The sequence below is a fragment of the Drosophila subobscura genome, chromosome U (genome assembly GCF_008121235.1).
Source record: "Drosophila subobscura isolate 14011-0131.10 chromosome U, UCBerk_Dsub_1.0, whole genome shotgun sequence".
NCBI lineage: Eukaryota > Metazoa > Arthropoda > Insecta > Diptera > Drosophilidae > Drosophila > Drosophila subobscura.
In genome coordinates, this window is record NC_048534.1 from 20,501,050 (window position 1) to 20,525,911 (window position 24,862).

At 46.0% G+C, this 24,862-nt stretch overlaps 5 protein-coding genes across 6 annotated transcripts in view; 3 read left to right on the plus strand and 2 right to left on the minus strand.

Moving 5' to 3' along the window:
- Positions 1-13,180, plus strand: part of LOC117901941 (bone morphogenetic protein receptor type-1B) — a 61,208-nt gene extending 48,028 nt beyond the window's left edge. For both annotated transcript variants that reach the window (XM_034812911.1, XM_034812912.1), the window contains 2 exons: positions 10,382-10,569; positions 10,638-13,180. In XM_034812911.1, the coding sequence (XP_034668802.1) occupies positions 10,382-10,569; positions 10,638-11,945 (1,496 nt within the window). In that variant the 3' untranslated portion in view covers positions 11,946-13,180. The remainder of the gene's footprint in view (positions 1-10,381; positions 10,570-10,637) is intronic.
- Positions 13,127-14,008, minus strand: LOC117901946 (troponin C). Its single transcript, XM_034812918.1, has 3 exons — positions 13,864-14,008; positions 13,354-13,771; positions 13,127-13,279 (listed from the first exon to the last, which is right to left on the minus strand). Exons 1-3 carry the CDS (start codon positions 13,864-13,866, stop codon positions 13,251-13,253), a joined length of 450 nt encoding a protein of 149 aa, XP_034668809.1. The 5' UTR covers positions 13,867-14,008; the 3' UTR covers positions 13,127-13,250.
- Positions 14,009-16,811: 2,803 nt separating this feature from the next.
- LOC117901944 (TBC1 domain family member 19) lies at positions 16,812-19,370 on the plus strand. Its single transcript, XM_034812916.1, has 8 exons — positions 16,812-17,147; positions 17,210-17,299; positions 17,742-17,928; positions 17,995-18,088; positions 18,153-18,405; positions 18,468-18,937; positions 18,992-19,073; positions 19,130-19,370. Exons 1-8 carry the CDS (start codon positions 16,980-16,982, stop codon positions 19,301-19,303), a joined length of 1,518 nt encoding a protein of 505 aa, XP_034668807.1. The 5' UTR covers positions 16,812-16,979; the 3' UTR covers positions 19,304-19,370.
- Positions 19,294-21,208, minus strand: LOC117901945 (probable cytochrome P450 28d1). The gene is made up of 5 exons (XM_034812917.1): positions 20,946-21,208; positions 20,749-20,887; positions 19,948-20,683; positions 19,604-19,873; positions 19,294-19,547 (listed from the first exon to the last, which is right to left on the minus strand). The coding sequence occupies exons 1-5, from the start codon at positions 21,137-21,139 to the stop codon at positions 19,381-19,383; spliced, it is 1,506 nt and encodes a 501-aa protein (XP_034668808.1). The 5' UTR covers positions 21,140-21,208; the 3' UTR covers positions 19,294-19,380.
- An 851-nt stretch (positions 21,209-22,059) lies between these two features.
- LOC117901939 lies at positions 22,060-24,635 on the plus strand. The gene is made up of 2 exons (XM_034812908.1): positions 22,060-22,756; positions 22,998-24,635. Exons 1-2 carry the CDS (start codon positions 22,195-22,197, stop codon positions 24,551-24,553), a joined length of 2,118 nt encoding a protein of 705 aa, XP_034668799.1. The 5' UTR covers positions 22,060-22,194; the 3' UTR covers positions 24,554-24,635.
- The last annotated feature ends 227 nt before the right edge of the window (positions 24,636-24,862 follow it).

Here is a 24,862-nt window from a genome sequence, read left to right on the forward strand (position 1 = left end):
GGCTGCGGCTGCGGCTGCCGTTGAATTATGCAAATCGAGTATTCGCAATCCATAAACAAGCCAATGCCCAAGATGCTTTTTGCTCTTTCCTTTATTTTTTACCTCATTGGAATTGCAATGTCCGCCCATAAATGTCCGCTGGCCGATAAGAAATTTTTATGTTGACTCTTGATTTTATTTGTGATTTTAATTTTCCCCCCATGCATCGATTACTTCCAATTGCTAATTTATGTTTGATTTTTAACCTTTTTCTTCAACCTTTTCTCTCGTTTCAGGTAAGTTCGATGTCAAGATCAAAGTGAAAAATGTAGAAACGAGAAGTTTAAAGTTTATAGATGGGCACCTAATGATTGGTAAAGTATTTGGGTTGAAAGTTACTACAGAAAGAAGAGTTACAAGATACAGGTTAAAGTTTAATGGAACTTAAGATTAATGGTTTGAAAACAAAAACTGAAAATATGTTGAAAAATCTCTCAAATTTATTTTGTAGAATGCATTTTCAACATTAGTTCATATTTTAGTAGCACATTCTTTTCTTTCCCATCGACCACTTTTTAGGCATTTTTTCAACACATCTTCTGAAATCGCTGGCGACTCGCGCGCGTTTTTAGCCGCCTCTTTCTCATGGGTGGTCCACAGTAGTCGCCAGTCGGACGCTGCACTTGCCAGCTGCTGCAATATTTCATATTTGCGAGTGCATGCACATATTCGGACTGCTGTGTGTTTCTGTATTTTTTTGTATTTTTTTAAATAATTTTGCGCTTGCAATTAAAAATCATTAAGCCAAATCAGCGCGGCCTGCCCGCCGGGCTCTCTAATTAAGGCTGATTGTGTTGATTTGCAAAGGGGAAAAAGCTGCAAAAAACACACAAAAAATATAGGAAAATCATGCGAAAACGTATGTACATTTGTGTATGAATGCTGCAATTGTTTTTAATTGCCGGAGAGAAGAGAACAGGCAAAGAGAGAGTCAGTCCATAAGCCAAAATTGTGTCGAGACATAAATCTGGCCATCTGCTCATTTTGGGAAAAAAAAACAAAAATTCTCCTGGCCTTTTGCCCGGCCTGGCCCGGCGTGGCCTGGGATTGGCTTTTAGGGGTTTGGTTTTATTTCTTTCTGTTAGCATTTCATTCATGATTTCCAAGACACCAAACTCCAAATAGAATTGGAACCAACAACAAAATGTAGAAATATAAATAGGCAGCGCAAGCATTAATTATAGCCATTTATAAGGAAAAATCGTTTTAAAAGTTGTCATGCCCGAAAGCGTATAGAGTGGCGGAGTGTGTGGAGTGTGTGGAGTGTGTTGTGCTGTGTGTTGTGTGTTGTGTTGTGTGTGTACAAGTCCAACAGCCACAGCCTCAACAAAGGCTTGGCAACCGCAAATACAGCATCGAGCAACACCGAAACCCGTTTACCTTCGCCATCGGTTCTCTTTTTCTCTCTTTTTATTAGGAAAACAAACGATTTGGTTTGGATTTTAACTTTTGGTTAGCGTCTTTTCCCCCAACCGATGATTAATCTTTTTAGATTTGTATCCCCAAACACTCGGCATTGCCATAACTGGAATTGGGGGAATTGCGATTCCCACAAGGATTTCTAGAACATAAATTGTGGACACCTCCTAGGCGGGGCTTTCCGCAGAAAGCGACCCACAGGGAGGATTATACATAATTTGCATACATAAACTTCCAGGAATACCCGAAAGAGGTTTATTTTTTTCGAAGTTTTCTACAAGTTTTAGTCAAATTCCTCATGACTGTGCGAATTCTTTTTAGGCTTTTAATTACTAAGCTGAATTTATTTATTATTTCTCAGCGCAGTGCGAATTCCATTGGGGCTTTCATTTCTAAGCCGAATATACGAGCATTCGATTGGTGTCTTTATTTGGTAACTAATTGAATTAGATAGATAGTGGGACTGCTGGTGGATGCCTTAAGTTATTTTTGGTAGCCTAAATGGTTCTGTGCCATTTTGTTAATGAAAGCATTTGCTGGCTGAACTCATTGCTGAATTAGCAGCAGCACTGGAATTGTGATTTATTGGAGAGTTTATTTAGCTTTTGGGAGATTATCAGTGCATGAATCCGAGTGGAGAAACCCAAAGGAATAATAAATATAATTTAATGGCATTTCAATTATCGCATCCCATTTATTATTATTTATTTAACTTATTCATTAACTGATTCGTGCAAAATAATGATTGTCTCAATTTATAACCAGATCTATTTGATCCGCAACCCAATGGACCGGCGACCCATCCACCTTCAGTTTATCCGTATAAATTACAAATCGTTCATTGATTGCCATCAGTAATTATTGGATAATTGCCTCTTTAATAAAACAAACTGTTTAACATTTCCTACGATTAAAAATCGGAGTTAAATCCATAATTTATCTGTGGTTTAAATTCAAATTTTGCAGCTTTATCAGCCGCCTTCTAAGCGTCACACTTCGTACAATTATTAAGTGTTTGTTTGATTATAATTTCTCCCGCCAACAATGGAACGGCTAATTAAAGTCATACAATTTCCTAAGCTACAAATTCATATATTTGTCTGAATGTACATATTATTGGTTGTACGTATTTATGGGGGCTATCTATAAGTCATTGTTCGTTCGTTGAATGGGGGCGTGTATGCAAAATGCAAAATGAGTAGAAAACAATTAATTGCTATTGATTTACGGGGCGTATGCTTGATTTATTTAGCAATCGTTTGACCAAAAGCCAGGCGGGAACATTCATTTTCCTTTCTTTATTTTTATTTTTTATGTATTTTATTTATTGCCCGCGCATGTGGGCTTCAATGGCACACGATGGCTCGAAGCCCTGTGGGCATTTAGATGATGACTTCATTGGCAATGTTGCAACATCATCATCCAACCAGCTATGGTATCTACAATAGGAGTAGTACTTAACGGAAAAAAGCAGTAGCAGTGGCAGTGGCAACAAACCGCTGATCATGCTCCATCTCAAATGTTGTCAGTTAATAGAGACTCAAGGAAGATCTCATTTCTGCCAATAAATGAGGGATTAAGGACTATTCGTAGGGTTCGTTTCCTGCTATATTTTGACATATTTTGCTTTAAAGTTTTTAACATTTTCATCAGCTTTAAGTTCATCAAATGAGCTGATGTACTTAATTGCAGAACCAACAAAATAGCTAACATTCTGTTATACGTAATGTTAATGGTGATGTTAAGTCTCATGTTAAGCCTCATGTTAAGTCGTATGTTAAGCGATTGTTAGTGCTGTTGCTATGATCTGCTTTTTTGACACTTTCCTGTGTTTGCTGTCACTACTGTGACTGTGTTAATGCGACTGCTACTCCCACTCGAACTTTGTTTTTATGTTGCTGCTGCCAGCTCTTGTTATTGCTCTTACTGTTACGAATATATCTTCAGTTTCCAGTCAATCCCGCGATAATTTATGCAGCACTCTATGCTTTGCATTTCAAGCAGTTTCCTCTCGGCGTATCACATGCTACCCAAACAGGTATAGAAACCAATGTACATATTTACATATACACATACATATAATACATAAGATCGGTTCGGCTTGGAGAGTGGAACGTTACTTTTGAACCCGGATGTGGCAGTGTGTGTGTCTGTGTCTGTGTCTGTGTCTGTGCCTCTAATGCGAATCAATTTGAGGCTAATGTAGATTGCTTTCGATTTATGCAGATTATGCAAAGGGCGTTCCAAATTGAACCATTCATTCTGCTCTTCTGGCCTCAGACAACGCAGCTGTAGGTGTAGCCTGTAGCTGTTTTGTCTGCGATTCAAATGGCTTACAGCAGGGGGAAACTTCGGTGCCATCCACAGCATCCGGCTGCCCACGCACCAGACACACATTTCGTTCAGTGTTTTGTTAGGCCAACTCACTCGCTCTCCCTTTTGGTGTTGCCAAAATTAGTCCCTCCATTGCCCACGCGTCTCGTTGTGGGTTTTCTTTTTATCGCCTTGAAGTTGCACTCGCCTGCTTGGGCGTTTTGCGATTTAATTAAAAATATGCGACACTTAATTAAAACGCATGCGAGGAGAGACACTTGCAAATATTTAGAGAGACCGACTGCAGCGCATTTTATTAAGAATTTTGACAGCATTTTGATTAAGAGCCCCTGGCCGCAGTCGCAGTCGGAGTCGGAGACCCAGCCTCAGCCTCAGGCACTTGGCACTGTGGCAGGTTGACGACGAAGCTGCTGTGATGCCTGGATGCCTGTAGCTGAATAACCGACGCCCACGATAACAATTTTATACTTTACTTTTTGTTGGTTTTGTTGTGCTGCTGCCGCTGCTGCTGCGGTGAACCGCTCAACGAGTTATGGGAAATAACTGGTTAGCTGATTTATCTATAAGCCAGCGTGGAAGACAAAACAAGTAAGAACGGTGGACTCCTGGCTACGACTCGAGGGATACCTCCTGGTGCTGTTTGCATGCCAGAAATATGCATTAAAAATATTTTAGAATTTTCTCATAGTTCTGCCGCTGCAAGAACTCCTTCCTGTCAGTTGTAAATACAAAAATTCCCATCTACCCTTGCCCCCTACGTGTACAGGGTACTCGAAAGAGTCAGCCATTCATGCATCTTACAGCTGGCTAACAGCAAAAACATGTTTGTATTGGCTGTGACACGTTTTGAAAGTCAATTAAACGCTTGTAAAATGCATTTATGCAAATCGGAACGCATTTGGAATGTTAGCAGCAAGACAATGCCTGTTGAGGCACTGTAACAGTAGCCGCTAACAGTGATGTAATGTGATGCAGCTGCGCATGGAACAGTGGCGGGCGAGGGCTAATGCTAGCAGCAGCAATGACTGTTAAGCCGTTTACATTGCGGCAGTGATGCAACAGTGCGTTAGCAGTGGGCGGATATGGCTGGCTTTTGCAGCTTTATGAGCGCAAAGGAAACGAGCAAAGGGAATATTTGGATTTAGTCGGGGAATGTCGTTGAATCTATTAGTAAGACACACAGGAGAGTTCCGCCCCATAAACCCCATAACAACAAAGAAAGAAACAAAGAAAACAGAATTGGAAGTGCGCAAATGCCTTGATAAAATTTTGGCAAGCGCACAAACAATTGCCACAGCCCCACATCTAAATTGGCCCCAAAAGAATTATAGCCAAGACAGAACAAAACAAACAAACATTGGATGAATGAGTAGATGGATAAAAAGCCAACGTCAGCAAGTCACAAGTGCCGTGGACCCACACAAAACTAAATCTGCCAATAAAAATAAATCCATCTGGTGGCTAGGATACAGTGCGACCCATAAACGAGGGCCTAAAGCCAGTAAAAAAGTCAAATGCCACCACAAACCAATTCATTAGTGCAGCGACAGAAAATGATGCAAAACCAGACGACGCCCACTTTTTTTTTTTTTTTTTTTTTTTTTTGAAAAATTTGTTTTAATTTTAAATTTTTTTTTTTATAATAAATGGCAACACGAGTACGGCTACGGGGTACACGCCTTGGCCCGGCCTACGTTAAACAATAAAATTGAACATTATTATATAAAAATGTATGGCACAAAAAACAAGCCATGAAAATGAAAACAGACGCCCACAGGCGCAGCGCCCCACGGGCCATGAAAGGAAAATGAGCAGCGGAAAACGTGCAGAAAGGCAACAGAAATTGTAAGGTGGGGAAATTTGTATGCTCTTTCTGTGTGTGGCAGGGAAATGTTTGTTAGTCAATTTCTTTACCTGAAATTAGACTTTCCTCCTCTTACTGGAAAATCTTTCTCTGAAACTGCAGCATTGTAATCTTCAGAACTACAAATATATACAATAAATATTCCTTTAGGAAACAATATTCTCAGTTTAAAATGTAGCTTAGATTCCCAATCAGGGTATACCCTACTTCGACTTGCTCAAATTTCCCTCCGTCAGGGTGTGTTGGGTTCGTGTCTTGGCTAGGAACATTCTCTGCCCGCAGACGTCACAGACTTGGATTCCTATTTGTTGTTGATGCCCTGCAGTTTCCCCGCTGGTTTTGTTTGGATTGTGTTGAGTTGGGCGCTGATGTTTAGATCATTGATGAGCTCACACCACCTGATTGTACTACGAGTACGTAGAGTAGAGAGAGCAATCACATGACTCTTGGGTTTATTTTGCATTTACTCGTACAGAAACGATCTTGAGTTGTGGCCAAAGGCATTCCAAAGCAAATGGTGGTAGCTCAAGCTGCAGCTTCGCGGAGCCCATAGAACAGATATTTTTAGCGATGTTTTGGGGCACGATCACGACAGTGAGGCGGCAGGCGGCAGGCGGCAGTCAGCCCCACGCCCACAGCAAACATCTAAAGACCCAGCCCACATCCCACAGACCCAGGGAAGAGAGGAGATGATGATCATGACGATGAACGGATTGTGGGGGAAACTGCACCCAGTTGTGTGTATGAGAGAGCGAGAGAGAGCGCAGAGCGCAGAGCGCGTTGGCAGCGGAAATCGTTAGCTGAATCATGCCATAAAATATTCCCCATATGCACCAGACGACAGACAGTGCGTTGCGAAACTATAAAACCCAACCAATTCACAGAACGTTGATCTTTCATATTTCCAGCTGTAGCCCATCAAAGATCTTCCACACTCTCCAGCTGTAGATCATCAAAGATGCTCGCAGAGTTCTGCAAGTGGCTGCTCGGTATTCTGGTTCTGTGTGTGCGTGCACTTTTGCAGCGCACTGTTAATGGTTTTTTTTGCCAGTCCAAAGACTAATTAAAATTGCAATCCATATAAAGTAATTACGTTCGCCGGGTCAATGTCGGAATCTAAGCTGCGGACTGGCGGGGGATTTGCCGGACCAAATGCGGCTCTGGCTCTGGCTCCGGCTCCTGATGCCAAGCCACAAAAGGCAAGCCATGCGCTGGTTTCATTGTAAATGGAGCTGCGATGCGATTGGAAACTAAAGTAAAGGAAATTTTCCATGAGAAAATTTGCTGTGCAGCTAAAAAGTTTTCACAAGTGCCCCGAGTGCCAAAGAAGTCTGCAAAAGTGGATAAATCTCTGAGGAAAACAGCACAGAAATATGGACTGATTCCTTATGGACAGAGGCAAGAGGCGGATGTTTCTGTGGCACCTTTAATTCAATTAAAAATCGAATGGCACACACCGCGACTTCTTATCAAATCTTAAGCACTCCAGCAACAACATTCGAACGAACATTCGTTGAACAAATTGATTTAGTGTCAAATAAAGTGAATTCTGTTATCAAAGAAGGTTGCTCCCAGCTATGGAAACACTCCACGAATTGGGTTAGCTGTGGGCTCAGCTGAGCAATTGATCAACCAAGCTGGTAATCAAAAGGAGATGGAGAAAGGGTCCTCCACCTGAGGGCAAGGGCAGATATCAACAGAAAATGAAGAGGAGCTGCTGCTCCTTGCCTTATTTGTTATCAAAATGTTTGAGCTATCAATCGACTTATGTTAGCTGTGATTAACTTTAGTTTTTGTGCGAATATTTGTGCGAATCAATTATGATTGGAACGTTTTATTTTTGATGATTTTTATGGTTTTCTGATGATGTTTGTTTGCCCTTGCCCTCGTGTGAGGGGAGCATCTTCCTGCAATTTCCTTTTCGTGTTTGAAAGAGTTTCACATAAAAATGGTTGTTTATTGCAAGCAGCTAACACACACACACACACAGAGACACACACACTCTGCTGTGAGCAACCTGAAGATTGCTTTGTTCTGGGCCTTCAAGCAAGTTTTTTTGTTGTTTTGCTGAGTGGCAAGCGCGTGCACTTGGCGCCAACTTGGAGCCGCCACATTGCCTTGCCCCTGCAGCAGCAGCAGCAGCAAACGGGCAACAATTTGATTTCAAAGCGCGACGTCTTCCACGTCGGTTGCCCCTCAGCTGCCACCCCCCCCAACTCCGCTGCTGCTCAACGGCGACGTTGTCTGGCGGATGCCTTCGTCCGCGGCTCGTTTCATAATTTTGGTTTTTCCTTCTGCTCTTGACTCTTTTGCCGTGTTTTTTGTGTGTGTACAAAAATTCATAATTTGTCTGCACCGCAAGGGGCTACTGTGCTACGTGGCCATCGGTTGCTCCTTGTGGCAGCATCCAGGCAGAGAGTGAAGGAGAGGCAGCAACAGGCATGAGTAATATATGTATGAATGCGACAATGAAAGTTGAAATACAATTGCGAATATTTTGTGGCAGCAGCAGTCACGTTTGGCGCGACTAAAATCGCCAGCAAACCGCCTCGCGGCTGCTGCCGCTGTTGTCTCTCCCTCTCTCTCGCTCTGCAGCTGTCTCCAGCTGTCGTTTGCTATTAAATTGTAATTAAATTATTATCTCGCAAAGGCACTGGCACTGCTGATGGGAGGCGTGGTCAGCTGCAAACAACATCCGCCAATTTGTTGATTTCTTTCGTATTTTGCATTTCGCTCAGCAGCCACAAAAGCGGTCTAATGGCACCAGCTGTGCGGCTGTGCGGCTGTGTGGCTGTGTATCTATGTGCAGCTCTGTGTACCTGCGATTGGCATGCCGTCAAATATCTGCCAAACAGCCTTGAAGACACGCGACTGGCACTCGGACTCGTATCGCGGCTATTCGTCAAATGCAATTGCCACCAAACTTGTGCGCCTCATTGTTTGTGCCACAAAAATGCACAAACCATTAATCACTGCTCCAAAATGTGTCTTTAACGGGTTTAAAGAGTTCATTCCAATGGCCCGCTCTCATTCTGTGGGAATGTTTTTTGAGCAGCAAACCCCAATCGCAGCATAAACAAATGGAAATGGGATAGCAGGCAACCCGAGAGCTTTGTTTTGTTTCAGCTTAACAATAACGAATGGAACAAATAATAATAAACAAGCAGAATGCAAAAGCAAACTGCAAACTTGCTGCAAAATGTATCTTCCACCTTTGAGGATGCACTTTACGACTTGCAAATAGTCAAGTGCGTTGTAAAAATGTCTAAAAATAGTGTCCAGCGGGGAGCCGCTTCGCTGTCTTTAAGCCATGCAAAATATGGCACATTCAGTCGGACATTAAATGCGTTTTTATGAATGAAACTGCAATGCGGCAAATGCCATTAAATATTAAAGATATTGTGCAGGTCGCGGGCAACGACGGCGTCCAGTCATGGGAACCAGCAACCACTCAGCCACGTAGCCACTCAGCCACCCACTCAACCACGCACTCATCCACAAGCGAAACGAAGGAGAAGCCACGAATATTTAGATACCCTAAGGAGAGGGATGTAGCGATTCGGATTGCTGTTTTTCAAGCTTATATTTAGCCCCGAGTGAGTGGCTGTAACCTCACCGCAGCGCCTGTGTTTCCAGTTTGGCCATAAAACTCACATGTTGGGCATACCCCACAAAAACGCCCACCCATAACTGTTCAGACTGTGGCCCAAGCGTTGTCCAAGTGCAGCCACAGAGGCAGCCAAGCAGCTACCGAATGGCCAGAGCGAGAGGCAGCCTGCAACAGGCAACAGCAGCCACTTGCAACGAGGTTGTAATTAGTTGCAGATTTGCCAGCGACCTGAATCAATTGCCCGAGTTACCGTTACCCTCGGGTCCGGCCCCTCGCCGGACTCCTCTTCATGCTCAAACGCATTTTCATGGTAGAGTGCGTGCGCGGTTTGCCCGCGTTTTTAATCGCTTTGGCCGGACAGTTAGCAGGCTTAACAATTGATTGATTCTGCTTGGAGTGTTACTGCAGTTTGTTTAAGGAATAATAACAAAGAATGCCAAGCTTAAGCTTGAGGACTCTCTACGGGAATTAGCACTTAGCCAGAGACCACGCTGTTCCAGCGCGTTTTCCTAAGCCTAGTGCTGCCACATTTACGTTCGCAGATTGATTGATCTCAATTGCAGTTGCACTTCAGATTATTCTCTAAAGATCACTGGGTGGGACAGTAAGCGGCTTTGTGCGGGTAATTGATTGTGCGGTTCTCAGACTTAACAGCAGCTCAGCGATCGTTTACGAGCATGTTGTTATGGGAAGTAGCTTAAGCATTGAGTGGTTTTTGCTTTTACATGAACACTAAGCGGCGTTTAAAACCGATTTATTATGCAGATTGTTGTGGGAGATATTGTAAGGGGTATTAGCATACGATTATATCTGATTCTTGATGTCAAGAATTATTTAAGATAATTTTAATAGCATCTTCTTGGTATTTTTAGTTATTTACGGGCTTAAGCATTGATACACACTGAAAGTGCAAACGGAGAGGCATTGATTGCACAGCAAAATTCTTAATCATGCACACGACATGTAATTTCTGCTGCTTTCGCTTGTGCAACCTGGAAAAAGGAGCAGTTTAATGGCAAGATAGTGCCTGAAACTGTGATAGATAGATGCTCAAATATATTTTATTCCCAGTAAAATTTCTGTAAACCTTACTTATTCCCCTCTTCCACTTACAGCCCGCTCCCTGACCTGCTACTGCGACGGAAGTTGCCCAGGCAATGTGAGCAACGGAACCTGCGAGACGCGACCCGGCGGCAGCTGCTTCAGCGCCGTCCAGGAGCTGTACGACGAGACGAGTGGCATGTACGAGGAGGAGCGCACATACGGCTGCATGCCACCCGAAGACAATGGCGGCCTACTCATGGTAAGTCCCCAGTCGCATATTCCCTCCCAAGAATTCCGTTATTGATTCTCTTTTCTTGCGACTTGCAGTGTAAAGTGGCCGCTGTGCCGCACCTGCATGGCAAGAACATTGTGTGCTGCGACAAGGAGGATCTGTGCAACCGCGACCTGCATCCCACGTTCACGCCGAAGATGACCACGCCGGCGCCGGAGCTGCCCGTGAGCAGCGAGTCCGTGCACACGCTGGCCCTGTGCGCCTCCATCATTGTGTGCCTGTCCGTGTTCATGCTGATTGTGGCGACACTCTGCCTCACGTACAAGCGGCGGGAGAAGCTGCGCAAGCAGCCCCGCCTCATCAACTCCATGTACAACTCGCAGCTGTCGCCGCTGTCGCAGCTGGTGGAGCAGAGCTCGGGCTCGGGCTCGGGACTGCCGCTGCTGGTGCAACGGACCATCGCCAAGCAGATCCAGATGGTGCGGCTGGTGGGCAAGGGACGCTACGGGGAGGTGTGGCTGGCCAAGTGGCGGGACGAGCGCGTGGCCGTCAAGACCTTCTTCACCACCGAGGAGGCATCGTGGTTCCGCGAGACAGAGATCTATCAGACAGTCCTCATGCGCCACGAGAACATACTCGGCTTCATTGCGGCCGACATCAAGGGCAATGGCAGCTGGACACAGATGCTGCTGATCACCGACTACCATGAGATGGGCAGCCTGCACGATTACCTGTCCATGTCGGTGATCAACCCGCAGAAGCTGCAGCTCCTCGCCTACTCCCTGGCCTCGGGCCTGGCCCATCTGCACGACGAGATCTTCGGCACGCCCGGCAAGCCGGCCATCGCCCATCGCGACATCAAGAGCAAGAACATTCTGGTGAAGCGGAACGGACAGTGCGCCATCGCGGACTTCGGCCTGGCGGTCAAGTACAACTCGGAGCTGGACGAGATTCACATTGCGCAGAACACACGCGTCGGCACGCGGCGCTACATGGCGCCCGAGGTGCTCAGCCAGGCCCTGAACGCCCAACAGTTCGAGGAGTTCAAGCGGGCCGACATGTACTCCGTGGGACTGGTGCTGTGGGAGATGGCACGCCGCTGCTACACACCCATTTCGGGCACCAAGACAACCACCTGCGAGGACTATGCCCTGCCCTACCACGATGTGGTGCCCTCGGATCCCACCTTCGAGGACATGCACGCCGTTGTGTGTGTCAAGGGCTTCCGGCCGCCCATACCAGCGCGCTGGCAGGAGGACGATGTCCTCGCCACCATCTCCAAGATCATGCTGGAGTGCTGGCATCCCAATCCCACAGTGCGACTGACGGCACTGCGCGTCAAGAAGACGCTCGGACGACTCGAGGCGGACTGCCTCATCGATGTGCCCATGAAGATTGTCTAGGAGAGGGTCTCCCGCGCCCCAAGTGCACATTAAATATTAACTATGTCGTGTAGTCTCTCGTTCTAGGTTTGACCTAAGTCGCATTTAGTTTTTCCCTGTTCTTTTCGACTGCGGTCGTAGAAAGGGTCCCTTGTGCCCGGAATAACTTTCTAGCTGTTAGTTGTTCTTGCTTAGGCCTAAGTGAGTTTGTCTTTCTGTCAGAGTTTGCCCACTGCTAAGGGCAGCGCGCACTGAAATTCTAGCAATTAGTTAATCTAAGCGAGTATCTAAATAAGTTCTCTTTCGTGTCCCATGCAGTGCCCAATGCAACAATCTTTGGTTAGAAAAATGCTTTAACTATTTGAGAAATATTATATGCAAAAACACACACACACACACACTAACACACACACACATATATATTCTATGTGCAAAAATTCAAAATTTTGTTGTAAATTAATATTTGTGGTAAGAGTTTAGTTTTCGTGTACCGAACTGATCGGAACAATTGAGTTAATGCAGCATACAAATGTAGTTCTATGTTCCGTTTATAGCTAAGTGTATTTAAGTGTAAGCTCTGCCACCGTTTTGTGGCAAGTTACCCAAATGCTGCCTTATGTAAAATCCACACAGAATTAGTTGCCTTAGGACACGTTGTGTAAAGACAGAACGCTTACTGGCAGAACGTTTTCTCACCCCTCCATTTAACATACAAATATATGCATATATATCTATATATATATACACTATATACACTATATACCATGTACTATGTGGCGATAGGTGCCTGCATTTGTTTTGTTTTTTGTTTGATTTTTTGTAAATATGGCAAACAAGTTTTATGGGCCCATAACCTACAGATATATACAGGAGTATATGGTGTATAAATAATATATATATTATCGTTAGAAGCGATGCTGTAAATACTTACTTATACGCCAGTAACTCTAGCTCTAGCTCTAACTCTAAACTGTTTAGCTTAACGATTAAACCCTTTGTTTAAGTAAACGCTATGACCCATAAGAGCAGTTTGTAAGCTAAACACATAAACTATAAACTATAAACTATAGATATATATAAACCGATTGAATGTGTAATGCGATCTTTCAGTTTTTTGTCACCTTTTCACACTTTTCATTCTTTGTTTTGCATTTTGTTTTGTTGAGTATTTGCGCATAGAGCCAGGACAAGAACTAAAGTTTGTACGAAAGCGTTTAGTTAATTTATTTAAAAATAATAAAAAATTATTATTAAACCCAAAAGCTTCATTTTCCACGTTGGTTTTATCGTCTAAATATCAGCAAATAATGAATGAGTGAATGCCAGCTACTCGCCGGCCATCATCTCCATGAATTCTGCCAAAGAAAGTGTCCAACAATTAATTGGCATCCCCACAAGTATAGGGTTTAAAGATGGATCCAGCACTCACCGTCAAAGTCCACAGTGCCCGAGCCGTCCGTGTCAATCTCGGCAATGATGCCATCCAAGTCGCTGGAGGAGAGCTTGTCATCCAGAGCGGCCAGGATCTCCTTGAGAGTGGAGGTGGTGATGTAACCATTGCCCTCGCGATCGTACAAGCGGAAGGCCTCCTTCAGTTCCTTTTGAATGGCCTCGGCATCCTCCTCCTCCAGGAAATGGGCGGCAATGGCACAGAAGCCATCGAAATTCACCTTGCCAGTATCCTCCGGATCATTGTCGTCCACCAGCGCCTGCAGCTCGCTCTCCTCGAACATCTGGCCCATGCTGTTGAGGATCGTCTTGAGGCGCAGCGTCTCAATGAAGCCCGTCTTTTGTGTGTCGAACATTTGGAATGCCTTGCGCATGATGTCCATTTTCTCGTCGTCCTCCTGCGTTAAGCATTAAGCGGAAAAAGTTAGTCCACGGCACGGTGCGGCACGGCTGATTGCACAATCAGGAGGCATAAAACGCGGATAGATACCATTTTGTATCTGTGTGTGCGTGTGTGTGTGTGAGTGTGTGTTTGGGTATCTCCAATTCCGATCGGTCTGTGGCTGCTCTCTGTCCTAGAATGCGTTCCAACTGCGTTGGCCTGCGGGCGCGCACTAACCCGATCGTCTGGCCAAGATCATTATTTATAAACGGCATAATTTGCTTAGTGGAAGCGTCACGCAGCGGCAGCGGCGGTGGCAGCGGCAGTGGCAGCGGCAGCCCACCTCAGCAGAGGCAGAAGTCAGAAGGCAGCAGCGGCAGCAGTAGCAGCCTCAGCCATCCATCTGTCCATCCTGCAGAGGGGGGTAGCTACTCATACACATATGTACTCGCATTTGTTGCTTTCAGCTTTCAGCTTTCGGCTTTCAGCTTTCTTGGCGCAACACTTTATTAACAGGCGTCGGAATGCGGCTGGGAGTGTAGCGTTTGGCAGGGGTGGCAGGCGGCTGGATTGGAGGTGGAGGTGGACTGATTCTGCCCAGACGCAACAATCTCAATCAGATCAAAGTGCTAACACACAGGTGCACTCACTGGTTGCGGTGGATTTGGGGGGATTTGGGTTTCGGTTTTTGGGTGTCGGCTGATGTCTAAGGTCGGGCCGAAGCATTGACGACGTCATCGTCAGGTCGGTCTCCATCATCTTTCTTTTTGCCGCAGCGCACGCCACAGTTATGCAAAGAGCAGCAGCACTACACACACACACACATAGACACACATCCTCCCCCACATGCGGAAAGTGTGTGTCCGGCTGTCTGTCCGTCTGTCTGTCCGTCGTTCGGTCGGTCACTCAGTCACTAAAAATCGACTATAAACGTCTTCACAATCAGTCACAAAATCAGCGCGATTTTCTCACGGTAATTGTATTTTTAGTACTTTATAGCAATTTTTGTCCATATGATCGTGAGTGGGCCAGATGCCCATGGCGGTGCTGGTGCTGCTGCTGCTGCTGCTGCTTTGCCCAGTTCCACAGCAGTTCCACTGCTGCTGCTCTCTCTCTCTCTCTCTCTCTCTCTTGCAAATTGTTTTCTGCGCAAAAATGTTGATTTGGTTTTATACTTTTTTGTTGTTGCGTTAAAACAAACAAACAGGCATTCGGGCACTGGCAAATGGACATCAAGGAAGATGGACAGGCCCGGCCGCCCAAGTGTGGTGGGGGTTGGGCATGGGTTTTTGTTGTTGTTGTTCTCTGTACGAGCATCTGTGGGTTAACCTTCCGGCGGCGGCATTTTTTTGGCAAAGGCAGCAGCAACAGCAGCAGCAACTTTTGATGGTCATTTGATTTTTATTATTTATGACAAAACGTGAAACACTTTTGGAATGTGTCCCCAGTACAGAAGGGGGTACGTACAGGAAGGGGGCGGTGGCGGTGGGCGGGGGTAAGTGCGCCTCAATTGTTTTTACATATTTCAAAATATGAAATTATGTGTGTGCCCCCTCAGCGAAAATAGACCAAATGATGACCATACTGCCGGTGGCACAAGTTCTAATTCCGGTGCTGACATGAAATTTAAGGCAAGATTTACGATGTAATTACCAAAACAAATGACAGAAGCCAGGAGCGTACTCGCAGCGAAAGTTTGCACCACCTGGAGGTGATACTTACCACTGGGGGGACACTTGTTATTTCCGTAAATGGATCAAAGAATTGCCATCATTTGAGACTTAATTCGAATTTTTAATTACAAGCTAGACGTATTCGATTTTTCTTTTGAAGAAAAATTGTTTCATAGAGAGATCAAAGCATCTTTAAGGATTAAAATTGAATTAAATTCTCATCAGGTAAGTCTATTACCTGGACAATATTTTCCGACTGGCTTTGGTTCGTTTTTTCTTTTCTATTCAATATTTTTTGTGCAGCCCCGAATTGGGCCGCCGCTTCGAACAGGTCCGCAAGAAATTCAATTACAAATGTTCCGCATGTACAGCCATATGCAAAAATGTCTGTATTTATGTATGTACATATATATGTACATATGTATGTATGAATCGTCCGGCTGAACGAACCGAAATTGATTTAAATAGTTTATGCAACGTGATGCATCGCGTCCGACAATCAGAACTCTGAGTGAACTGGACGAAGTCGGTTCGACGACATTAGGACGACATTCACCATAATTGAACCCTAGAAGGAACCTTTTCCATTTGTTCCTGTATACGTTAAAGGGAAACATCAGTGTGAAAATTGCGGATACAATTGATTGATTAGACTGGGGATACCGCTGTCCATTCAGATTCTCTGAATACTCTTCTCCACAGCGACAAGGAGGCAAAGTCAACCACTGTCAACCGCCATGACGCTCAGGTTCCTTGGTTTGAGTTTTGGATTTGCCCAAGGGTCAATTAGTATTAATATTATTACCATAATGCAGAAATCTGCCGTTTTTGATGACTAATTATGTTGAAAAAGTCAGTGAAAATGTACTTAACTACAGACAATTTCTGTACGTACTTCAGCGCAACAAATAATACGCCAAATTTGCCGAATTTCATGAATTTGTAGGGAAATTGAATGCCATGTGGTGTGGGCTCCTCCACCATTTGCCCATTATGAGTGGGTTTTTCGTTTTTCCACATGGCAATCAACAGCAACAGCAACAGCGTCAATCAATTCGTCAACTCGTTGGCCCAGATGACAGATGCCAAAAGAGAGCTTCCTCTTGGCCACATTGTGCAATGTGCAGCCCGCCCCCAAGTCTGTGGGTGTGCCGCGAAGGCAATTTCACGCGCCTTTTGCTGTATTTATAATGGAATTTGTTGGTTGCGAGGGGCGGCTAGCCAGAAGCCAAAAGCCAAAAGCGAAAAGCGAAAAGCAAAACCAATTCAAATCGAATCGAGTGAGACCAAACAAGTGTGTGCATTCCGTAACTATGAAGCGACGACAGCTGCGGATGCAGTCAGTCAGTTGAGTCGAGCTCAAATCCAAATCAAAGCTGGCGACAGACAATGTTTGATCGATAAAAGTCAAACGACTGTTGTGTGTTAGAAAGCCTCAACGTTTCGGGGCTGCTAATCACAACTCCGCTCCGACACAAAGTAAATATTTAGTAGGTAGTAAGCATTAGAGGAAGACTGAGCCACGCGGCAGGCACACGCGACACAGCCACAATGGAGGAGCTGCAGGATGCCAGCATACACCACATGACCGCGAGGGTTATTTCGGCCATTAAGACCACCAAATGCTATGAGCCCATCTACAAGGAGCTACAGCGTCTCGCCTGCAGTCCCAATGTGGATCCCATCGATATGCGCAACACGCTGGAGGAGGCCATCAAGGTTAGACGGAAGAATTACCTATTAAATAAACCATATTTAAACCCATTTCCGTGTTCATCAAGGGAGCCGGCCTGGAGACGGAGATACGCAACATTGTCTACAATCTGGTGCGCAGTCGTCTGTGCAAGCCAGAGGCCACCAAACAGCTATCGGTGAGTAATCTCCCACACACACACACAAGGTGGATTGTGTTCGTGCTAGAAGCCTATCAGATTTGTTTACCGTAACATTAAGCAACGGAACAAGCTTTGCGCTTTAGAGCAGTGTCTTTCTCTTTCTGCCTTTCTGTCTGATTGAAGCTGCTGCGTGTAAACAATGCGTGCAGCCTCTCTGACATGAAAGCTCTACGTGCAGGCGGTGCAACTGAGACGCGCGGATCGCGAGAGTGAGCTTTAGAACGCGCTAACAGTGAGCTGTAGTGAGCTAACAGTGAGCTGTAACCGAAAGCCCCAACAGTGAGCTGTTATCGTTAATCGTGTGGGCTGTTAGCGGATCTCGTGGTAACAGGCTGTTAATCAGTGCTGTTAACAGCTAGAAGTCGATGAATGCCTCTTCCCCTCTTTTACCCTCAAACGTTGTACTTTTTCCTTGCAGAAAACCACTTTAAGTGATCCTCTGGGCTATTTGAAGCGAGCCGGCGTACTGTGGGATCGACGTGTGCGCAAGAGCTTGAACGCCATGTGCTCGGAGCTGAAGGTTCCACTCCATGGACAGCCACGCATCAGCGCAGATCGCGAGGACTTTATGGCCAAATGGAATGAGCTGAGCAACTACAGCATGGGTGAGCACTACAGCATGGCAGCACCAATGCAACTCCAAAGCTCATGAATTGTAATGCAATTTTCAGATCTGGCCAACTATCGACCTGTGTACGCGCCCAAGGATCTGCTGGAGGTGCTGCTCTCTCTGAAAGGACCCGCCAAGACCACCGAGAATACAGAGTAAGCAAAGTCTGCTCCTTCCATGCTCCTGCTCAGCGTTTGCCTAACCCAATCTCACGCACAGCCAAATTCCTCAATGGGAATTCTCGCACATTGCGCTGCCCGTGAAGAATCTGTTTGAGCTGCGGACACACTTTGCGGATCTGTTGCGCAGTGACGGCTACTTGGGAGTGCCGGACCTGACGACGCAGTGCCAGCGCATCCTGGAGGGTCGCCATGCGCCCATGTGTCAGCATTTCCTGAAGAAGGGCTGCACGCCGGCGCCGTATCGAGGCGCCCTCTGGGCCGCTGTGCTGGACAGCAAGCTGCATGACTATGTGAGGGATAATTTGGATACACATTAGAATCCTCTCTATAAGCTCACTCTCTCTGCGCGCAGGACATTGAGCACTGGCAGAAGCTGCGCAACACAGTTTGGACCACGGATCACATTGTGGACAAGCTGGTCTTCAAGGACATCCAACTGACGGCCTCCAATGATGATCAGTACTTTGTGTTCGAGGATGTGCTCTATCAGGTGCTGCTCTGCTTCTCCCGCGACACGGACATTGGCAGCTGTGTCGACTACGAGGCCTTCCCCGTGAAGGGTCGCACCTACGAGGGCCCACCCTCGGGCGTGGTGCCCTTCCATGGCATTTGCATGTTTGCCGCTCCCTTCTGCTATCTGTACGATTCGCCACTGAGTCTGTACTATACATTTCGTGCATTCTACATACGCTATTGCCACCGATTGACCACCATCAATACGCACCCCCAGGGCATTGTCAGCCTCTGTTTGCTGTTCGAGAAGCTCCTGCAGACCTATGAGCCACAGCTGTGGTCGCATTTCCGTGAGCTGCAGATACAGCCGTGAGTACAATCGGATTTCCGTGGATTTCCAGTAGATTTTTGATATCTTTACAGTCTGCGCGTTGTCTTCAAGTGGCTAATGCGCGCCTTTTCCGGCCACCTGCCACCCGATCAGCTGCTCATCCTCTGGGATTTGGTGCGTAACTTTCTCAAAGTACCTCCTTGAGTTTAGTCTTCGTTCTCCCTTTTCAGATATTGGGCTTCGATAGCCTGGAGATCCTGCCACTGTTTGCCATTATTATTTTAAGCTTCCGCAAGGAGAGCCTCATGCAGGTGGCTTCCCTGGACAACATTGAGGCCATACTGGCGGATCTATCCTCGATCAAAGTGCTGCCCCTTGTGCAATTAGCCCTGAGTCGAGATTAAACAAAATTCTGTGTAATTGAATAGTCTACAAATTGTCCAAAACTTGTGAATAATACGACAAAAAGTGTGTGTTGGCTTTAATGGCGCTCCTCAAAGTCCAGCCAGATGCCGCCCTTCAGTGTGGCCATGAAGAAGGTGTCATCCAATTGGTTGTCCTTTCGCGTCTTGGGATTCACTTTCATCTCAAAGTTCTGCACAACCTCGACCAGGGCGGCCTTGACTTGGGTCAGTGCAAACCGCATGCCTGTAAGCAGCGGCAAAATGAGCCTACAACTGAGTAAAATCTGCAAGGAGACCAACCTGGACACACGCGTGGCCCATCGCCGAAGCCGTAGTAGATGCCAGCCTCGCGATATTTGCGCACACCGCCATTGGCCTCCAGGAAACGTTCCGGCTTGAATACCTCCGGCTCCTCGTAGTACTCTGGGTCGTGGTGCAGCGACTGAACTGGCACAATGACCACATCATCGGGGTGCACGCGCACGCTCACACCGTTCCGGTTGACAAATTCGTGGGCCTCAGTGACCACCTTGCGGGCGGCCAGGAGCGGCGGAAAAATGCGCAAAGTTTCTGCAAGTTGAACGAAAAAGAAAAAGAACAAATCAAAGAGGGGGCATGTGGGCACGCGGTCTGTGTGGGACTACCATGAATACAGGCATCGATGTAGGGCAGCTCGCTCAGCTGCTCAAAGGACCAATCCTTGCTGCCAATCTCTGCTCGCAGCCTGTGCTGCTCCGTGGGATAGCGAGCGAGCAGCAGCAGGGTGTGGGCCAGCACCTGGGCCGTTGTCTCGAAGCCATCCGTGAGGAACGTCATCGTGTGCGATGTCAGCTGCACGGTGTCCAGGCCCCGCTTCTCCTGCAGCTGCAGCATGTAGTTGAGGAAATCCTCGCGGTTCTGCTTCGGATTCTCCCGGCGCAGCACAATGCACTTCTCCATGATGTCAAAGAAGAACTGCTCGACGTCCTTGGCGAACAGCGCCACGCTGTAGAACTTGCGAATGGGTGGCCAGAGGTTCGCGGCCATTGTGTAGAATATGAAGCCAAAGGATTGCTCAAACACACGCTTGATCATGCCCACCAGCGGCGTGGGTGTGTCCGTGAAGCTCTGCGCGGAGATGCCCAGCACGCAGTCGGACACCACTTCGGTGGTGTAGCACAGACAAATGTCCTTGGCATTGACACCATCGGCGCCGGCCATGCGCTGCTGTCGCTTGATATAATCCACAAAAGCCCTGCACACGCTCTGCGACACTGGGTAGACGGCCTTCACCCTATTGGCTGACAGTCCGGGTGTTATCTCCGCACGCCTCTCCTTCCACTCCTCGCCATTCAGCACAAACGGATTGTTGGCCAAGATCTTGTCCACCTTCTTGTTTGTCTGCAGAGAAAACATATTTACTATGCATCAAAGGGGAACTCAAAACAAGAGCGAACTTTACGCACAAACTTGCCCATTTCGTTGTCGTGAAAGCTGCGAAAATCGCCCACAAATATTCTGTGTGCATATTCCGGACACAGAATCAATAGCTGTGGCATCCGCGTGTTCATCACACCCACCACATTCTCCGTGCTCTTGAACTGCCTGCAAGTAGTCAGCATTAACAATCGAATAACTAAGGATAAGTGTAAACCTTCCCCACCGATAGATATCGTCAATGTCGTAGGCCATGTTCCGCTTTTGGGTGAAGACGCTGGGAAAGCTGCCCACAAAGGGCCATGCCTTGGCTGTCTTAATGCCCCGCTTCTGCCAGTAGCTGAAGTTCCAGGTGAGAAAAATGTAGATCAAGGCCACCAGAGCGGCCAGCAGCATCAGCAACACACAAATGGGACACATAATGCGACCGGTCGACAGCACAGATGGAACCCAACTGAACCTCAATTGAGCAGCCCGTCCAGCCAATGATTCCAATTGAACCTGATGTCATCAGCAGCAGTGGGTTGGGCTGGTGCATATCACTTGGATCCGTCTAATAAATAAATTGATAGAGCAAACTGGCCGTTTGCCCGCTGCGATTGCAGGGATGGGAACGGAAAAAAACACACACAGCACCCAGCCACATTTCGTTGTGTGATAAGATTCTGTCACGTTATCACGATCCAGGGCGAGAAGAGCACTCGTCCACAGAGATTGTCCAATACAGATTGAAATGAATTAATAATTTACAGGGAGAGTTTTTTTTAGCCATTGGCCAAGCCCTTTATGATTCATGGTGGCTCTTTGGCTCTCATTTTCTCCTCTTAAAAGTGGACCGTACACCCGTAAATATACTGGGAAAAGGGCTGTCCACCCAGGTCAGCGTTCACTGCGGCTTTTCCTGTAATCTGGGAAGTAAAAAGATAACCTCGCAAACGCCTTTCAAAATCGTTGATAAATGTCTTGTTAGTGTCTGAGCAATATTTACTTGTACTTAAGTATTCCGAAAGGCTAACTATCTTCAGCTGTGGCAGTCGAAGGAAACACTTATGCCTGATCTCGATCTGGATGGCAGCCTCCACGAGTGACTTCCTTTACTATTTAACCTGTTAACTTGGTGAGCAGTGGCAGATACATTTTTCATTGTTTTATAAGGTCTGTTCCAATTCATCCATGCCCTATGTCGGAACACTCCCTATGTAAAGTGGCAGTAAAGAGAGAGAGAGGGAGATAAGCGAACCATTCAGAGAGTAAATTTCAACGCGAGAAAGCTCATGCAAAAGCTGCTTGTGCTGGTCTCAGCAGGTAAGCGGCACTGCCGAAGCAGTTGTAGTAATGTCACCGTGGCCGCAGTTTAGTGAAGCTCCAACGAACGATAGAGACTCTAAAATATTGCCTATTAAATAATAAATAATAATAACAACATTCCTTCTAAAAGGAATGTTTCTATTGGCATAGGATTTGATTTAATTAAAATGAGCGAAACGGGCTTATTTGATTTGCCAAAGGAGTTGATCTTTAATATATTTAAGCACGTGAAAAAGAACTGCGAGCGAGAGAAACCATTTGCAAATGTCCACCTCAAGTATGCAGATTTTTTGAGTTTGGCTGCTTGCTGCAAGCCCCTTATGCATCTGATCTATGAATGGAAGAAAGATCTAAATTTCGGGCTTACACCATTCCTGCGCAGTGCGATTGACAACAATGAAGTCGAAAATATCGAGATCCTTGAAAATATGATCACCCGATTGGAGGACAGGTCAGTAAGGAACAATAAAAACCTCTGGCTCACTTATGCTACTAGAGACATCGACCTTGAACGTATATGCATCAACTTGAAGAACACGCCAGCAAGGAACAAGAAAGCCTACTGGAACTACATCAGTCACGTCATCAAGGATTGGCCACATTTGACTAAAGTCAAATTGAGGTATGCTCCCGAATCATTCCACAGTGATTACATGGAAGTATTTCGCACTGTAATGGATCAACTCCAAAACAAGCCAAATCTGAAAGAGTTGGACATTGACGTGGCGGGTGAGCATTGCGAGTATTCATACATGTACACACATACACGCATTAGTATGTGTGAAAACGTTTCGAGCTTCTCTGCCGGTGCGGCAGCCGAGCAACTGTGCATGGCCACACGAAGACGTCTTTTTGCCGTTGCGGCGGTTCTGTGCATCAAGCAATTGTGTATATAAGGAGGTGGTCCCGTCGTTCCCGTTTGTCACGTATTGATACTGCTTATTCTCAAGGAACATTTGATTATTTTCAGGCTACACCCTAGAGGGTCTAGGAAGCATTACAACCCTCGAGGAACTTCGTTTAAATGTTCGGATGGATATTGATGATTTGGTTGAAATCTGCCGCCTGAACGAAAACTTGACCGGTCTGGAGTACATGAATATTGAAACGGGAGGAAAGAGGCTGGCCGCGATCGCTCCGCACTGCGAAGAGTTGGATGAGCTTACCTTCACAATGAGGCCTGATTGCGATGCAAGCGAGTATAGGCCTCTGGCTAAGATTCCCCGACTGTGGCATTTAACAATCAAAGGCGTGCACGAGAAGGGCACTCTTCAGCCTCTGTTGCATGGATTCGCCTGCAATGAGAGCAAAGCCCTCGAATTACTATCCATAGAGGATTCACCAATGGACCAAGGAGAAATGCAGGCACTGTCTCAGATCGACACATTAATAAATGTGCAGTGTAGACCGGGCGATCCCCGGGACATTGGGCGTTTGTCCCAGCTGCCCAATCTTCGGTACTTGGGAATACTGTCAGAACTCGACTTTGGGACAATTTCGGAGGAAGTTCTGAGCATTCTTATTCAGCCCAAGAAAAAAATGATAATTTGTCTAGTCAATTCGACGATAACATTCACATCAATGGGAGAACTTTCAATTGATTTGCTTAATGATAGTTCGAGTTCCTCGGACTACGGTAGACTTTCGACTCTGCCAGGTTTATCTTCGCTTGCAATTGAATGTAATAGATCGCATTGTTCCATTGCGCCGATTCTCAATGGATTCATTGAAGCGACCAACTTGACGGACTTATCGTTGATAAAAATCAATGCTGAGGAAGTGGCAGCAGTGTCCCAAATCGTTTCGCAGCTCCCCGTTCTCGAAGGATTGACTATTTCACCTGATTCAATTTCCCACGTACCCCTCCAGTGCCTCCTGGCTGCTCTGGCCTCGAGGCCGTTGCAGACGCTACAAAGGCTTTACTTAATGGAAGTTAGGATCAAGACCGAGGAGGCAAACGAACTGATCCGTATAAGATCTTTGCGAACTTTGGAATGCCAGTTTGCATATCCTCAGGACATTCAGCTCCTGTCTGGACTAACCGAACTCGAAAACCTGCGACTAACGACTAAACACAACCAGATGAGTTCCGTTCCTGTGGACATGACATCCTCTGGGATCTTTGATCTTTTGAAGGCTTGTCAGCGTAGAATTTGTATACACAGCACCGACAGTGGAATAACTTTCGATCGGGACGAAAAGGCATTACGCTTTTCAATGGATTTCTTTACAGAAAATAACATTGCGATAGAACCTTTAGCCCACCTGGAACCTGTACATCATATCAAAATAGAGGATACCCACGAACCTGGATCATTGAGAAAATACTTTGCAGCCCTAGCGAGGAGAACTCATCACACTCTGAGAAGTCTGACCATGCCCGACGACAGCCTGGTCGCCATTAGTGAGGCCACCGAATTGGAGAAGATTACTTCATTGAGGACCTTCCATGGCAAACTCTCCGATGAACGACGTTTCCAGCATTTACTGGATTTAAATGATGTTCAAGAACAAATATCTATATAGCTATATACAGCTGTGTAAATAATACTTAATAGCCGATTCCAATCAAAATCACCCCCTCAATGAACTATTTTAGTTTTAATATTTTGATTTCATTACTAAATTTGTATTTTTTAATAATAAACTGAGGGCAAACACCAACTGTTGGTAATTAAACGAACTGTTTCACATCACTGCAAGTGTTGTACAGTGCATATTTTAGACAGCCCTGTGTGACTTTCTTAAAATTGATGGCCCCTAACCGCATGATCGCAGTTCTTGAATTCCCGGATATTGAATTTTTCTTTAAATATAACTAGCAACAAAGGCACT